Here is a 16,922-nt window from a genome sequence, read left to right on the forward strand (position 1 = left end):
TTCCTCAACATTTTGCTCCCTCTCACCTTGATTTCCCTCTTCTCAATTCCTCACCCACCAGGGCATGAATCCTAAGGCTTCTGTATTTTTTTCCTCTTTGCTGAACAATTTGTATCAGGGAGTCACTATCTCACTTCACGTCTCTCCTCTAGAGCTCACAACCCCGCTGGTGAAAGAGCTGAGTGAAGAATTTGAGACGGAAGCCCCCAAATCAAATCTGCCCCCAGAGCCTGTTCTGCCCCTAGAGGTACCTTCATCTTCCGACTTGGACTTGCCTCTGGGCACCCAGTGTTCCCTGGAGGACCAGATGCCTCATGGGAGCCAGACTGAGCTCCCCTCCACGCAGGTGTTTTCCGAGGAAGAAACAGGACAGCCCTCAGAAACCCTTAGGACCAGCCAGGGCTCAGACAAGCCCATGAGAGACCCTGAGACGCCTAGACCTGCAGGTACAGAATCTAAGGACAAGCTATAAGGGAGAGAAATTGGAATGATGTCTTGGGATAATGTCTACAGATAGTTTAGGAGGAATAAACGCTAAGCCCCTAATTTTGGCTCCTTTCTTTAACTCTTTACCCACCTAGGTTCTAAGCGAAATAGACGGAAACCAAGGGGCAAGGCACTAGGGAGGTCTCCCCTCACCATCCTGCAGGATGACAACTCCCCTGGGACTCGGACACTACGACAGGTAAAGGGGGAGGGGGAGGCTGTTCCTAGGAAGTCCAGCATCGAGGGGGGAGGCCCTTTCCCCCTTCTTCCCTCTCCTGAACAACCTCCCTCCCTCCCCCAACTTGCATCCTGCCTTTTGTAGGGTAAGCGGCCTTCTCCCCTGAGTGAAAATGTTAGGGAACTAAAGGAAGGGGCCATTCTGGGAACTGGACGACTTCTGAGAGCCGGAGGCCAAGCGTGGGAGCAAGGTCAGGACCATGACAAGGAAAACCAGCACTTTGCCTTGGCAGAGAACTAGGCCCTGGGTGGCCCCCGACCCCCAACCTGGGTTCACCAGGTCTAGTGACATTCCGAGTCCTCCGCCCCTTCTTTCCCTGGGAGACTGGAAAGACGCATTTTCTTCGACTCCCCCTAAACTACCAGCTCAGGAACTGATAGCTTTCTTGGGCTTTCTGTGTGTATTATGTGTTTCTTGTATATTAAAGGAAGTGATTTTAAGTGATGTTGTTAACTGTTATACTTAAACCTTGCAATGGGTCGTCTTCATGTAGAAAGGCAGCCTGGGGAGCTTGTGTTCCCTGGCCTCAGTGCCCCTGCACTGGTACCTCCAAATCTCCTCAACGCACCTCCCTTAAATTCTGGTGTTCACCAGAACTCTGTCCTTGGCTCTTTCCTCTCGCTCTTTATTTCTAGGGATTAGCTACTACTTACCTGTATTCCGGTTACTTCCAAATCTCTCTGTCTAACCCTGACCATATCCATCTGCCCCATAGGCAGTCCAAAGTCAGTTTGTCTAAAATTGAATTTGTGATCTTTCCCCAAAAAGCTATTTCTCTTCCCCCTTTCTTTTTTTAAATTAACATACTAGAGGCCTGGTGCACAAAAATTTGTGCACTGGTGGGGGGAGGGGGGTTAGGGGGTTGTCCCTTAGCCCCACTTGTGCCCTCTCACAGTCTGGGACCCCTCGGGAGATAATCACCTGCTGGCTTAGGCCTGCTCCCGGGTGGCAGATGGCAGGCCCGATCCCTCAGTGCCTGCCCCGCCTTCCCAGGTGGTGCGCGCACACGGCAGGGCAGATCCAGGAGTTGGGGCGCCGCCCCAGGTAGGGTCACACATGGGATGCCCGGATGGAGGCCGTGTGGGCTGGCCAATCGCTGCTGCACCGCCCTGCCGCCCTGGGTCGCAGATAGCAGGCCCAGATGGCGGTGGGGCAGGTGGGATGGCGCTGTCCCGCCCTGCCTGCAGTATGAAATTGAGCCGCCTTCTTTGTCGGTGGTTAATTTGCATATTGCGCTGATTAGCCTGTGGGAGGTGTAACAAAGGTATGGTCAATTACCATGTTTGTCTATTATTGGATAGGATTTTTATTGCCCTGGCCAGTTTGCTCAGTGGGTAGAGTGTCAGCCTGTGGACGGAAGGGTCCTGGGTTCGATTCCAGCCAGGGACACATGCCCGGGTTGCAGGCTCGGTCCCCAATATGGGGCATTCGGGGGCAGCCAATCAATGATTCTCTTTAATCATTACAAACATTTTTATTGATTTCAGAGAGGCAGGGAGAGGGAGAGAGAGATAAAAACATCAATGATGAGAGATTCATTGATTGGCTGCCTCCTGCATGCCCCCAACTGGGGATCGAATACAATCCAGGCATATGCCCTAACAGGGAATTAGACCATGACCTGGTTCATAGCTCTATGTTCAACTACTGAGCCACATGGCCCGGCTTTTTAAAACATTAAAAAAAAAATTTTTTTAATCGATTTTAGAGAGGAAGGGAGAGAAAGAGCAAAAACCATCAATCAGTTGCCTCTTGCACATGCCTGACAGCATGTTCCCCATCAGGACCAGGGATCAAACCAGCAACCTGGCTATGTGCAGGGGAACTGGGCAGGGGAAAGGACAGCTGAGTGCCTTCATGGCCTTTTACCTCCCCTCCTCCAGCCTCCTCATACCCGCCACCTTTCGGTGTGTGGGACTATGCTCCAACTCACTGAGCCACACCAGCCAGGGCTTGGCCATCATTTTGAATCCTTCCCTCTTAATATCTCATATCCAAGCACTTGTTCACTAAATCCTGGTTCTGTATCTTGAATCACTTTCCCATCCCTTTCCTTGTGCCCTCTGTCCTATTGCTCTTGCAATTTCTTGCCACCTGGCTCCTCCTGTTCCCTGTATTCCCTCCTGTCTCTCCTTTTTCCATTTTATCAACCTGCACGGCTGCTTGGTTTATCTTTCTGAGAAGCATAGCTGATCACATTATTATTCTGCTCAAAGCTCTTTAATGGTTTTCCATTGGCCTTAGGATAAAGTCTAGACTAGCCTTACATTCAAGGCCTTTTATAACCTGACTAGAGGCTCAGTGCATGAAATCTGTATGTCCCTCAGCCTGGCCTGCGCCCTCAGGGGGGATGCAAACCAGCAGTTGGACATCCCTGTCGCAATCAGGGACGCTGCATGCACCAGTGACCATACTTTTCATACAGGTGAAAGGCGTCTTGCTAATGTATGGGCAGCTACATTTTTTTGCCCTGATTATAAAAAGTAGTACATAACATGATCTTTCTGAGGTAGTAGTACCATTTCCCCCATCTTCTGGATGGAAAAACTGAAGCAGAGAAGCCAGAGTCCATGCATGTCATCACTGCATCATCCTGTTTTTTCAGTGTTAGAGTAGCCTTGCCAGGTTTTAATTTTTACATCTAAGAGACTTTTCCCAATACATAGGGTAGGATCCCTAGGCCTGGCCAGTGATCAGGGCCAATCTGTGGGGTGAATGGCGGGCAGGGCGATTGGAGGGGGCCCCCCCACTAGCACCCACCTTGGCTGGTGGCCTAGCGCTGTCCACCGGTCCCCGATTGCCTCCCTCTGTGTGTGTGTGATCTCAACACAATCCTCCTATACAAACACACAGGTACGCCCCACAGGCAGGCTATGGTGAACTCCTGTGCACACACTCCCAAGCCACCTGGTGAATACCTTCTCTCCTAATCCATCTCCGCCTTCCCCACGAACCTGGGGCTTCTGCCTCTTCCCTACTTTCTGCCCACAAGCTGTCTGGTACCCAATCTTTCTCACTTGTACCTATAACACTTCATTACTTAAGTGGGAACTGAATCTTTTTGGAACAGAAGTAGGGTGAAAGCCAAACATCACAGATATACCAGGTGCTATACTTTATTGCAGGTACTTTGGAGGGGGTGGGAAAGGTAGAAAAAGGGGAAAGCATGAAAGAGAAGGGAGCCAGGACGTTGGTGGTGCCAGAGCCATAGTCACGGGGCCAAGCACCCTGGCCACCCAGGTCTTTACCCTGGACAAAGGTAGTAGCTCTGGAGGAGGAATTCTAGGGCCTGGAGCCTATACTGAAACCTGCTGGGCTGCCAAGGGCTGGGGAGGGGTCCGTTGTCCTTAATCATTAAGGGAGAAACTATCAGGACCACAGAGAGGGGAGGCCATGGGAGGAGAAGGGGCGGTTCTGTGCCCAGCCCTGATGCTGTCTCTCAGAAGCACACCCTGTGTTCCCCACGGGCCTCAAAGGAGAAAGCTTGTGGGAGTGGCAGCTGGGGTATAGAAGAGAAAGCCTTTAAGGAACCTTAAAGAAACTGGGCAGGGGAAGGGGCAGCTGAGTGTCTTCATGGCCTTTTACCTCCCCTCCTCCAGCCTTCTCAGTTCCAGATTTTGAGGAAGCTGTCCCAGGAGCCAGTGGCCACTGCCATCCCATCAGCTGTGACACCCAGGCAGCTGACCCTGTTGTCGTGGCCGGAGAGGACGCCTGAGGAAAAGGGAGAGGAGTTAGCCAGTGGGTCTGCACGTGCTGATGTGGCAGGGAGTGTGTGTGCAGGCACAGGAATCCCCCGTTAGGTAGGCTGGGCTCCGACTCCAGCCCCCCTGGTGGAGACGGGAAGACCCAAAGAGGATTAGCCCTAAGAGTGCGGCTTCTCTTGAGGCCAATCTCTGCCAAGAACTTAGGGCAGGGGAGGGGTGGAGAGGGATGGCAAAGGGTCAGCAGGCAGTGTCCGTGTGCTATGAGAAAAGAAAGGGGCATCTGATGGGCACTGGAAAACGTGGGAAGGAACCCTTTTGTGCTGTTTCTTTGTTTCCAAACCAAGAGACTGAGGCCCAGAGAGAAGGGACATGCCCAGGGGCACTTGGAAAATAAGCCACAGAATTAGGGTTTGGACCCTGACCTTCTGGCCAGTGTTATTTTCACTGAGCACCTGACCTCTCCCAAGAGAAGAAGCCAGACTGACTCAACTGCAGACCAGGCTGATCCCATGAGCCCCTCGCTGGGGGTCAGGGCCCTCAGATCACTCTGGACCTTGATCCGCTCATCGCATGGTTCCCCGAGGCCGCCCTTTCCCTGCAATGAAGCCGCCCCTGAATCCCAGACCTGGTGGGACACTCAGGTCCTCAGGCCTGGGCACAGCCTGGAGGAGCTGCGTTGGAGGGAGCGGTTCGGGCCCTGGGCGGTAGGGAAGGCCCTTGGAGCAACTCTTCTTCCAGAGAAGACCCCACATTGGGAACCAAAGGGACACGGTTGCAGGGGCAGAGCCCAGAGTTACCTAATGACCAGGGAGCAGCAGTAAGTTCCCCCAAGGGGAGCTGGCTGAGGTGGCAGTGAGGGGACCCTTACCCACACGCTCGCCCTTCATGGAGTCCCAGACATTGCAGTTGAAGTCGTCATAGCCTGCGAAGAGCAGGCGGCCACTGAGGGAGAAGGCCACGGACGTGATGCCACAGATGATGCTCTCGTGGGCGTAGACCGTCAGCTCCTGGTCTGCCCGCAGGTCAAACAGGCGGCAGGAGGCGTCGTCTGAGCCTGTGCAGATGGCCTCTCCACTGGGGAAGAACTGAGGGCACACAGGGTGAGGGGGTCAGCACTCGGACCTGGGCACCGCTGCCTCGCCTGCCTTCTCCCTGGCTCCTGCCCTGGTGGCTCCCGGGCAAGCTGCTTGCCTCAGCCGCCCTGGCTGCCCCTCCCCTGGCCTTCGGTGAGAAAGGCCACGGCATCGCTCTTCATGCACTGGCAGCTCCCCCACACCCTGCCCTGGCTCCTCATGACAGACGGGCATTATTCCCTGAGGCTGAGCGAGCGCCTGCAGCCTGCCCAGGCTCCCGGGGCTAGAAGGGGGAGGTTGTCTCTGACCCGTCCCGCCACACTCAGTGGATCAGAGTGTAGGCGCAGGGCCAAGTACAAACGCATAACCCGAGTCTCATCATGAGGAAATGTCAGGTCAGCCCACACAGAGAGAAGTCTACAGAAAACTGGTTTGTACTGTACTCTCTTAAAATGTCACTGTCACACAAGACAAAGGTGGAAAAACAGTTCCCGTTTAAAGGAAACTAAGATGTGGCAAGAAAATGCAACATGTGTTCCTGGCAGGAAAAAACCCCCACTGCTGTTAGCGATATTGTTGAGATACTCGGTGAGATGCGAATATAGACTGTAGACTATATTATTGTGTCTACATTAATGTTAAATTTCCTGATTTTAAGAACTATACTGGGGCTGTGTAAGAGAATGGCCTTGTGTTTAGGAAATACACACTGAAATATTTAAGGCAGGGGTCCTCAAACTACGGCCCGCGGGCCACATGCAAATACAAATATTGTATTTGTTCCCGTTTTGTTTTTTTTACTTCAAAATAAGATATGTGCAGTGTGCATAGGAATTTGTTCATAATTTTTTTTTTTAAACTATAGTCGGCCCTCCAACGGTCTGAGGGACAGTGAACTGGCCCCTGTTTAAAAAGTTTGAGGACCCCTGATTTAAGGGGTAAAGAGGTATGATGTCTGCAACTTACTCTAAAAAAATCCAGGAAAAGCCCTAGCCGGTTTGGCTCAGTGGGTAGAACGTCGGCCTGCAGACCAAGGGTCCCGGGTTCGATTCCAGTCAAGGGCACGTACCTTAGTTGTAGGCTCCTCCCTGGACCGGGCCCTGGTCAGGGCTTGTGCAGGAGGCAACCAATCGATGTGTTTCTCTTACGTAGACATTTCTCTCTGTCTTTCCCTCTCCCACTTTCTCTAAAAAGATCAATGGAAAAATATCCTTAACAACAACAACAACAAAAAACACAAAATGTATATCTCCATTGGGATGGATGTGTGTGTCTAGCTGTCAATCATTTATCCATCCATTCCTCCATCCCGTCCTCTACAGAGGACAAAACAAATGCGGTAAACTGTTAACAGCGAATGTGGGTGCAGGCTAGGTGGGAGCTCTTTTTGTTACAACTTCTCTGTAAGGTGAGGTTATGTTAAAGGGGAAAGTTGAAACCACGGGGGTGGGGAGCTCTGGCAGGGGGTGAAGGATGCGTGTTGGGATGGTGAGGTGGTCCCAGGAGTTGGAGCACAGAGGGGGCTCACACAGATAGCGTTGATGTCCGACTCATGGCCAGTGAACGTCTGCCGGCAAGTCCCCTCCCGCACGTCCCAGAGCTTGGCGCTGGCATCGCAGGCCCCCGAAATGAAGAGTTTGAAGTCGGGAGACACAGCCAGGCTCATGCAGTCCCCTGTGTGTCCCACAAACACAGTCTTCTGCTGCCCGGTCTCAATATCCCACAGAGTGCTGCAGGGAGGAGGGGAGGCTGTCAGCGAGAAAGGCCAGGCCAGGGCTGACTCCCAGCCCAGCACCCAGGGTCAGGCCTCACCACGTGGTGTCCCCCGAGCTGGTCACAATGTTGTTGTCGTCCAGAAAGCGGCAGCAGGAGAGATAACCTGGGGGAGGTGAGGACAGTGCCCTGGCTGCAGAGCCACCGCCGGCCAGCCAGCTGGCGACTTCCCTGGATCCCTCAGGGTGGGACGGAAGAGAGGGCCCCTCACCTGTGTGACCAGAGAGCTCCCGGCTGACCTTGACATTGCCCTCACGGGACTTGAGGCTGTAGATGGAACACATGTTGTCCAGCCCCCCACATGCCACAAAGTTCCCTGATGGGGCGTAGGCACAGGTCATGACCCAGGAGGAGCGCAGAGGGATGGCGTGTACCTGCAGGAGGGCAAGGGGGGCAGGGGCGGGACCTGGGCTGAGCTCCCAGGTGGAGAGAGCAGAGGAGGGTAGGCACAGTGTCCCCAAGAAAGGACGGAGTGATGGAGGGTGGGAGGCAGAGCTGGTACCTTATTGGTGGTGTAGGTGTCCCATACGATCAGCTTCCCATCTTGTGAGGCACTTACTAGCAACCTGGGGAGAGGGCACTCCGTGTCACCCAAGCCCATCCTTCCTGCCTCCCTTCCCCTCCGGCACCTCTCAAGTCTCACTTGGAGTCCGTGGCCCAGTGCATGGCATAAATCTTGGCCAGGTGTCCCCTGAGCGTCCGTCTCGTCCGCATCTGGACTCGTCCCACGACTTCTAGGCCAGACGCAAGCTGCAGAAAAGGAGGCGGAAGAAATCAGGGTGAGCAGGGTACGTGACCAGATGTCAGTGTCACAGCCACCGATCTGTACAGGTTTCTGCTCTGTGCCAGGCTCTGGGTCAGGCCCCCAGCCTTAGGGAAATCAGTCCCCACTCTGGAGTGGCTTAGGTTGATGAGAGACAATTAGTGGCATGTCGTTAAGTGTTTAACAAATCCCTCTCCAGTGTGGGGTGGGGAGGGCCAGGGGAGGAGGGAGGGTGATTTCTATCCTGTAATTCTCCCACCTTGACCAATTTCAAAATGTGAAGTCACTGAGCACGTACTTAGGATGATACGTACACATTTCCAAACCGCTAGGAGCCTGCCTGCACACACCACGGTAGCATAGCCAACTCTAAAAAAAATCTTTCCCTGGGTACCCAGGTATCACCATGACCTTGAACTGCAGCTCCTGAAATGTGTCGTCCTACCCCCCTTAAGTCTATCCAGCTTCTAGACTTAGTCTGAGGCTCTAGGGCCAATAGACTTGACTCGCCATTTACCTGCTTTATTATCTTCATCAAGTTACTTGACCTCTCCCAGCCTGTTTCCTCATCTATAAACTGTTTACAGCACCTGCCTTGTGGGGTTGTCAGGAAAATGAAATTAGGCATTGAAGCAGCTTAGCCCAGAGCCTGGCTCAGGGTAAGTGTTCAGTAAATACTTACAGAGATATCTAATCCTCTCTAAGATGCAAATAACTCTAGGAAGCACCTTCCTTTCATGTATCATTAAGAAAAGAAAAGAAAAGAAAGAAAGAAAAAACGCTGCCAATTTTAATTGTAAGGCGTCATCTAGTGTTGGATGCATCTTGATTTCAAAAATGTCAAAATATAGAAAACTGTGCGTCTTAGAATTGACCAAGTACAGTATCAGACCACTAGTAACTGCAGTCTGTAAGGGCGTGTGACTTGTGAGGTGCTGTTCCTCCCTTCATCCTCACCACCCTGCAGTGTGAGCACCTTTGTTTTCTGGATGACAGTAGGGCAGGATCTTGTCCTGAGCCTCCAATACGGCCCCAGGCCCAAAGCAGGCCTCACTAAATGTTTGTTGACTGAACTAATTAGTGTTATTCCTCACGCCAGGGACTTGTTGTACTAAAGCTTGGGCTGGCCAGGGAGCTCCCATCCCCTCTCCTCCCCTCAGGCCCTGCTCACGGGGACAGGAGTCTCACCTCTGCCAGAGTGGTGTCAGCACAGGCTTTCCTGGCATCCTGGGGGGAAAGCAGACATTAGGCAGGGGGAGGCGGGAGGGGGATGCATGGGCCTCTGGGGCAGGTAGGCTTGGGGGATCTACAGTTGGGGGACATCTCAAATATGAAACCTAGAAAGTCTCTGGTGACTTCCAGGTCAGGGGTCACTAAGGGGTCACTCAGGAGTGAGTCCAGCCTCCTTCCCCGCCAGGCCACACTCCCTCATGTCCCCATTTCCACATTTCCTGGGGTCCCCAGTGGGAAGGTGCTGTTGTTACTGCAATCTGCTTCTTGAGCTGTTCCGCTTCCTGCCGCAGCTGCTCCATCTCCCCCATGGCTGACAGGTCGAGAGGTAGCTCTGGCTCCTGCCAGGAATGGGCGGTAAGTATAGGGGATCCCCCTACCTCGCTCCCCACACCAGACTTCTCAGGAGGGCTGGAGCCCACGCCAAGAAATAGGGAACTGACAGGTGGCCCACACCACCTCCCGCCGGAGCCCCTCCGTGTTTGGAGTCCTGTGCAGCCCTGCCTGCCTTCCCGCAGCCCCAGGCCCAGAGGCAGAGCCAGGCCGGCTCCCCCTTACTTGGGCTCTGACTGGACCTCTCCCAGGTTTCCAGCTCCGGTTCCCAGGCGCCTTGTCGCTCCCTCAACTGCAACGCCAGCCCGTCACCTGCCCCGGCTCTGCTGCCAGAAGAGCTGGCCTGGCCTGGCCCCACTCTGGGGAGGGGGGTGTGGGCACGGACAGGGAAGGGCCAACAAGACGTCAGGCAAATTAAGTCAGCTGGCAGGGAGGGAGGAGGACAGGAGGAGGTGTGTGGCTTCCAGAGACTTGGGCCCAGCCTGGGGGAAGGGGGTAGCAGGAGTGAGGGCTATAGAGCAGCAGCCCCCCACAACCAGCTCTGGGGGGAGGAGTGGGGAGGAGATGCTTCCCGATGGGTCTCTCTGCAGGCAGAGAGAAGAGCATTAGGCCCCATGGGATTAGAGCAAAGCTGTGAGGATTACAGGTTGACGTTTGGGAGGGTGCAAAGGAACAGCAGCCACCACAGCTCCAGCAGCCCCCACCCCCACCCCAGGCCTGGCCCCACCAATGGTGATGATCTTGGCTGTCAGGACCTATCTGGCACCCAGCCCCAGCCCCAGAATACAAGGGTCAGAGATGGCCCCTTGTCAATACCCAAAACTGTGTCCCTTAGCTCAGGTAGTGGGGAAGAGGGTTTTGGTGACGTGGGGAGGGTGCAGGCCAGAGCTGAGCTTAGAAGAGACTGATCTGGATAATCCTTCTTCCAGACAAACCCCAACCAGCTGCCCCAGGATGTGATTCTGGGGGGTGAGGGCAGGGGGAGGGTCCAGGGGATTCAGAAAGAGGGGTGGACAGGCCTGGCCCTGCTCTGGGTGCATCAAGGATTGCAAGTGGAGGGCAGCCCCATCCCCTGCTCCCGTCTGGGGTCGGGCCCACTCCTTGCCCCCATGACTCACGAGGTCCTGCTGGGCTGGGAATGCAGGAGTCTCAGGGATCAAGCTGCCCTAAGTCTCGGCCCAGCTCCAAGGGAAGACAGGTCTTAGAGCTGGAGGCCCACGGAGCAGCTGTCCAGGGTTTGGGTGTATTTGCGTGAGGACAGCAGGTGGCTGAGATTTCCCTGACAAATCACAGGCCTGATGGCCCCGCCTCCAGCAGACACCTGTCTCCTCCCAGGCCAGCCATGGCCGCTCCCACCTCCAGCCACCACAGAAACTGATAGGAAAGATGGGCCCTGGCTGAGGGTCTTCACGTTCTTTATTGACAGGCTGGGAGAGGGCGGGGCTTACTCTCCCCTCTCATCCTCCTCATCTGAAGCGGTCAGGCCCTGCCCCGGCCACCTCTTCCCAGGGAGGCATCACGCCCTCGGTCTGTCCTAGGGCTGCCGGTCCATCAGCTGGGGCCAGGCCTGACACCTCAGACCGGACAAGTTCTAGGCTGGTGTGTGCAGTGTCCTCTGAGCCCAGGGCTGGATGGCCCTTGTGATCCCCAAAACAGTGGGGGTGCAGGGACAGAGAGCTCGCTGTGCTGCTCCTGTCACAGGGGCCTTCGTGTGGGTCCTGGCACCGAGGCAGCCCTTCACGAGTCAGGTGGCCGCATCCCCGAGGAGCTAGCTCAGCCCCTCACAGCTCCTCTCGGACCCGAGGCGGCTTCCCAGTCTTGTCCTGGACCCGCTGAGGCCCGCGGCCGGGGGGTTCTGGAGAAGGGTCTCTGCTGGCCATTTCTTCCTCCTCCTCGTCACCCTCCTCCTCCTCCTGCTCCGGCTCCTGAAGCAGCTCCTTGGCTTCTGTCCACTCCTGAGAGGTGGGAGGAGAGTCAGGCCCAATCCCTGCATCCACCCTCCCCAAGGACCCTCCCCGGGTCCCGTCAGCCCCTGCCCCTCGCCCAGCAACCAGCCCACGCTCCACACACCTACCTGCTCCCTGTGCTCAGGTGCCCACGTGTGCCACAGGGCCAGGGCGCAGCGCCGGCCCCGCGTCACGGCCCACACACCGTGGGGGTTCTCCCCGCCAGAGCTGAAGGCCACAAGGCGTCCGCAGCGAGGACGAACCTGCGCCTGGGGGATGAGGGCAGGTTCAGCTCCACGGACAGGCCCTCAGAGCACGTGGCCCTGACTCCTAGGTTAGGACAGGGCACGGGCACAGAAAGATCAGCTCTCTTGCCAATCGCCCACCCCTTAATTCAGGGACCGTCCTGCGGCCAATGGGAAACCGGCCTCCCCTTGGGGAGCACAAAGGCCAGACAGGCTAACGGAGTTGGAGCCAAAGGGAGAAGGGGCCTCCATCCGGTGCCTCCTGTGGGTCCCCTCCCTCTGGCCCTGACACTCCTGTCCAATCCTCTGAACTGGGTGTGAAGAAATCTGCGACACGAGGAGGACCAGGCATAAGGATCTTGGGAACACCCTTCCACCCCACGGAGGGCGTGGAGTGTAGGTGCTGGTGGTGGTAACCAGGGAAGGAAGGAAGACAAAGCAACAGGTGAGAGAAATCACTGTTCCTCTCCTTCCACCTACTTCTAGCCCAGGGGTGGGCAAACTTTTTGACTCGAGGGCCACAATGGGTTCTTAAACTGGACCGGAGGGCCGGAACAAAAGCATGGATGGAGTGTTTGTGTGAACTAATATAAATTCAAAGTAAACATCATTACATAAAAGGGTACGGTCTTTTTGTTTTGTTTTGTTTTGTTTTATTCATTTCAAACGGGCCGGCCCGCGGGCCGTAGTTTGCCCACGGCTGTTCTAGCCCCTAGTTTCTACCTGGAATAGGGAATTTGGGTCCTGTGCTCACCCACCCTTCTTTAGGAGGTGAGGCAAACACAGACGGCAAGTCTGCAGGGGTCACTGTGACCTCCTGGGGGGGACGGGGGCACAATAACCAACCTCTGCTAGGAGCTCTGCTAGGACAGCTCCTGAACAGACCAGTGGTGGAAAGAGCTGGGGGGCCAGGAGAGGAAGGGTTCAGGTGGCCCCAGCCATTTCCCTGTATTTGCTTCTGGGATCCTTCTGTTTTGAATCCTGAGCCCACAGCTGTACTCCCTGTTCCAAACCACCGCCCCACCCCGCCCCCCTTACCCTGACAGTGAGGGCGTTGGGCTCTGTGAAGAACAGGTCCCCGCCCTGGAAGTCATCGTTGAGGTAGAGGAGTCCACTGGAGGAGGAAGACAGGAGGCCGTGAGAGCCCACCCCAGGTGCACCTGCCGGACCCCAGGAGGGACTGCCCACCTGTAGTCTCGATAAGTGTAGGCTGGGGGCTCCCGCCAGCATTCTCCCGTGTCAGGGTCCAGAACGCAGTTGTCGGCATGCACGGGGTGACTCAGGTCCATGCGTTGCTCTTGCTCCCCTGGGGAGCAAAGGGGCCTGGTGAGTGCCTCTGTGCCCTGTGCCCAGGCACCTCGATCCACTCCTACCCTGAAGCTTGGGGGTCACAGCTGAGCAGAGAGGCCAGCCCCAGACATGGGCAGGGAGTCCGTCTTTTAGGTGTGAAGATGAACCCACACAGTGAGGGGGTGCTGAGGCTATGCAGCCCCCACAGGGCCCGGAGGCCGGGGAGGAACAGTGGGGTGTGGCCGTTACCTTTGATGGCCGTACGGCACACCAGGTGAGTGAAGGAGAGGTGCAGGGGCCGTTCCGGGGAGAAGTAGGCCTGAGTTAAGGTCCGCACACGCTCGCTCACTTCCAGGAGCAGCTTAGCACCCTGAGTGCTCACAGCCCCTGCGCGGGCCAGCTGTGGGCAGCGGGAGGAAGGATGAGAAAGGAGGGAGGCAGTGGAAGGGTGAGTGTGGAGTCTCTCAGCGGCCAGCTCTGTCCATCACGCCCAGCTGCTCCTTCCAGTGGCTCCACGACAACCCCTCCTCGATCCTGGGCAGAGAACTCAGGGTCTCTCGGTCCTGGAGAGCCCCTCCACTGGGGAAGCCCAGCCCTGGGGCCAGCCTCCTGTATGCCCTCTTCCAGACCCGAGCATCGGACGAGGGCATGGGTACCTCTTGGCTCACCTGTGCAGCCTTCAGCACCGTGAGCCCCTCGAAGTGTTCATGGGCGGTGTGAGGGGATCGGCGGCCCCGATAGCCAGACCTGGCTCCAGCCTCAGCTGCATCCTAAATAGGGGGTTGACTGTGGAGTCACTGTCCAGCCCCGGACTTTTGCCCACCTCACTGCCCACGGACTACAAGACCTTCTCTCCGACGCCCCCCGCCCCCACCCCCGGAAGAGGCTGGAAGCTCCCAGAGATCTCTGGTGGCTCCTTTTCCAGAGCTGCTGCCCTTCCTCAGAGAATGACTATCTTCTCAGCAGTGTCGTTGCCCCCTGGTAAGGATCTGGCATCCCACTGGCTGAGGGCCTGTGCACAGAAGGGCCTCTGAGAGGGCAAGGGCAGCTGGGAAAGGGGTGCAGGAAGGGTTTGATCATTCCCTGATGAGCCAAGATAGAGGAGTCCCTCTGGAAACAGAACTTCTTCCGGCAGGAAGCTCGATAGTCCGACCAGGTCCAGGTGAGGTGTCGCTCTTGGAGAACGTGCGAACCCTTGATGTGAACTCCCACACCATGGGGGGTCTCCTGGTGTTTGGCTGTCCTTTCCCGACACCTAGTCTCCTGTCTGCTTTGTGAAACTCAGTTAAAATACCACTAGCTAATTATTCCATATATAAACCTCACCTCCGAAAAACCGCCTTATCACCCAATAAGCCATCTAACCTTCTATTCTTGTATTTATTCATTCACTTACTCATTCCACAAAGTTGTACTGAGCAGCTACTATGTGCCAGGCACTGTTCTAGGCACTGGGGACACAACTGTGAACGTGGAAAGGCCCTTGCTCTCATGGGGCTTGTATTTTCAGATAACAAACCAGGATAATTCAGATAAATGTTATGAAGAAAATAAAAATAGAGCTACAACTTTGAGAGTGCCCAGGCACGGGTTGGGAGACAACTAATTGATGAGGTGACATCTGAATTGAAACCAAATGATATGAAGGAGCCACTTGAATAACTGAGAGAAAAGTGTTCCAGGCAGCAGAAATAGCAAGTGTGAAGGGCCTGAGGCCAGAGTGAGTTTAGTGTGATCGAGCAACAGAAAGGTCTGATCCTGGCATCACCCAGGGCCTCCCCCTTACTGTCCTCTCCCGTTGCATTTCTCTACACAGCCCTAGAGGGATCTACCAGTCCTCTGGGATGGTGGTGACCCCGGACCCTGCACTGGGAGGTTCTACAGGAACAAGAAAGTCATCCCTCCTTAAATACTTGAATAAGCTGTCCTACCAGCCTTGGTAGGGTACAGAAGGCCCTTCGCTGCTCTCCTTTAATTCTAGCTCAGGGTCTCTCCCCTAGAACAACTCTGAATAACATACAGCCTGGTGATAATAGTGACAGCTACTAATACTGAGCACTGTCTTCTGAGATCTTGACCATGTACTAACTCATTTAATGGTCACAACAACTCTGTGAGAAAACCACTGTATTTAGCCCGACTTTATAGATGAGGAAGCTAGGCTCAGAGATGCTGAACTACATTGCCCAACGTCACACAGGCAGTCATTGTGGGGCCTGCCCTATGTGCTCAGCCCCTATACTCCACCGCAATTCCCAGAATACCGTGGCCTTCTCCCTCGAAGCCCGAATCTTCTTCTTTTCTCAGTCTCGTCCTTAGACTGAGTTCAAATGCTGCCCTCCACCCCAAGCTTTCCATGACCTTGCATTTTGGTGCTTTTATTTGAAGGAATCATACTTCCTTGATCAAACTTACCACCACTCTAGGTGTATCTCTACATCGAATTCCTTCTCTCTACAGTGAGCTCCAGGACGCAGAGTCTGTGTCCACCTAGCTCTCCCTGGAACCTAGAAGCTTTGAGTACACAGCAGGTGCTCAAAGCGTGTGTGTTGAAGGAACACTAGCCTAGAATGAGGACTGATGCTTCATAAAAGGGCAGGCTCAACCTGGTGAATACGGATCATTCAACCCAAACTAGGAGGGAATTCAATGGATGGGAGAATAAGCCGGTGTGTCCACTGAGCCATCAGCCAAGCCAGTAATGAAACTCTGAGGAATCCTCACCCATATATTCACAATTTTCTATGCCTTTATATTCTTTATTTTCTTTTGTTCTCCTATTAACTTCTAGCAAAATCCATTTGTGCAGAATGTAAGGGAAAAAAGAAAAGAATGTCCACGCCAAGCCCTCTAAGTTGAGAGGAAAAGGAACCTGTCCACAGCAGTGAGGCAGTGGCAAGCCCAGTCCCCGCTGGAGAATCAGAGAAGTTAGAACTGGGGGCAGGCAGCTCTGCCTGGGGTCCCTCACTAGCCAACAGCGCCACCTACCCCTGGGTCTTCTTTTTTTTTAAATATATTTTTATTGATTTCAAAAAGGAATGGAGGAGAGAGAGATAAAAACATCAATGAGAGAATCATTGAATGGCTACCTCCTGCACACCCCACACTGGGGATTGAGCCCACAATCCGGGGATGTGCCCTGACCGGGAATTGAACCGTGATCTCCTGAGCCACCACTGAGCCATGAAGGCCTGGGTTTCTTTCATAGGTCTTCTTACCTTGGCCAGCTGCAGCAGCACCCCACACTCAGCTGGGGTGAGCAGGCCGTCCAGCACCGCTCGCTCCGACCCATTCAGCTGTCTTGCATCCTGGGTCAGGGTTACCCCCTCCAGGAGGAGGACATCTGCAGGCGAAGGGATAAGGAAGAGGGGATTGAAGGTCCCCTAAAAGCCGGCCCAGCAGTTGCCCCAGCTGGCAGCCCCCAGACCCTCCAGGACCCTGCCTCCTGCTCTCCCAGGAACTTACCCTTCCAGTCAGTCAAGGGCTTCGGCTGTGGAGGCTCATGGTCCCAAGGTCGCTGCTCTTGATCCTCTCTCAGGGGTGAGAGACATGCTCAGTGGATGCACAGACCAGTCCAGATCCACCAGACCCAGCCTCACAGGACCCCTCCTGTCACCTTCCAGCTCAGGGAAGGCCCCTCCCACCACCGGCATCTCCTACCTGAGCTTTTCTCTCAGTGTCTCGGGGATGAAAGCTGCTGGAGTCCAGGGATCCTGGAACAGTCCAGAAAAGCGCCATCACCCACCAAGCCCAGCCCTGATCCCTGACCAGCCGTGGGCAAACTACGGCCCGCAGGCCGGATCCGGCCCGTTTGAAATGAATAAAACTATTGAAACAAAGA

The 16,922-nt window shown here is 55.0% G+C and overlaps 3 protein-coding genes across 3 annotated transcripts in view; 1 reads left to right on the forward strand and 2 right to left on the reverse strand.

Annotated features, from left to right (window-relative positions):
- Window positions 1-1,164, forward strand: part of CDCA3 (cell division cycle associated 3) — a 4,002-nt gene extending 2,838 nt beyond the window's left edge. Inside the window, exons 3-5 of the mRNA XM_015559942.1 lie at window positions 31-446; window positions 582-685; window positions 809-1,164. Coding sequence (XP_015415428.1) covers window positions 31-446; window positions 582-685; window positions 809-964 — 676 coding nt within the window. The 3' untranslated portion in view covers window positions 965-1,164. The remainder of the gene's footprint in view (window positions 1-30; window positions 447-581; window positions 686-808) is intronic.
- Window positions 1,165-3,815: 2,651 nt separating this feature from the next.
- GNB3 (guanine nucleotide binding protein (G protein), beta polypeptide 3) lies at window positions 3,816-10,909 on the reverse strand. Its single transcript, XM_006757565.2, has 10 exons — window positions 9,826-10,909; window positions 9,522-9,608; window positions 9,226-9,264; window positions 7,918-8,024; window positions 7,777-7,840; window positions 7,486-7,648; window positions 7,314-7,380; window positions 7,030-7,231; window positions 5,297-5,513; window positions 3,816-4,435 (listed from the first exon to the last, which is right to left on the reverse strand). Exons 2-10 carry the CDS (start codon window positions 9,576-9,578, stop codon window positions 4,329-4,331), a joined length of 1,023 nt encoding a protein of 340 aa, XP_006757628.1. The 5' UTR covers window positions 9,579-9,608; window positions 9,826-10,909; the 3' UTR covers window positions 3,816-4,328.
- Window positions 10,910-10,998: 89 nt separating this feature from the next.
- Window positions 10,999-16,922, reverse strand: part of P3H3 (prolyl 3-hydroxylase 3) — an 8,349-nt gene continuing 2,425 nt past the window's right edge. Inside the window, exons 6-14 of the mRNA XM_015559956.1 lie at window positions 16,742-16,794; window positions 16,547-16,614; window positions 16,300-16,424; window positions 13,750-13,851; window positions 13,331-13,481; window positions 12,980-13,097; window positions 12,830-12,905; window positions 11,675-11,815; window positions 10,999-11,555 (exon numbers count right to left, since the gene is read on the reverse strand). Of these exons, the coding sequence (XP_015415442.1) occupies window positions 11,382-11,555; window positions 11,675-11,815; window positions 12,830-12,905; window positions 12,980-13,097; window positions 13,331-13,481; window positions 13,750-13,851; window positions 16,300-16,424; window positions 16,547-16,614; window positions 16,742-16,794 (1,008 nt within the window). The 3' untranslated portion in view covers window positions 10,999-11,381. The remainder of the gene's footprint in view (window positions 11,556-11,674; window positions 11,816-12,829; window positions 12,906-12,979; window positions 13,098-13,330; window positions 13,482-13,749; window positions 13,852-16,299; window positions 16,425-16,546; window positions 16,615-16,741; window positions 16,795-16,922) is intronic.

This window comes from Myotis davidii, unplaced genomic scaffold (genome assembly GCF_000327345.1).
Source record: "Myotis davidii unplaced genomic scaffold, ASM32734v1 scaffold13, whole genome shotgun sequence".
NCBI classification, from domain to species: Eukaryota; Metazoa; Chordata; class Mammalia; order Chiroptera; family Vespertilionidae; genus Myotis; species Myotis davidii.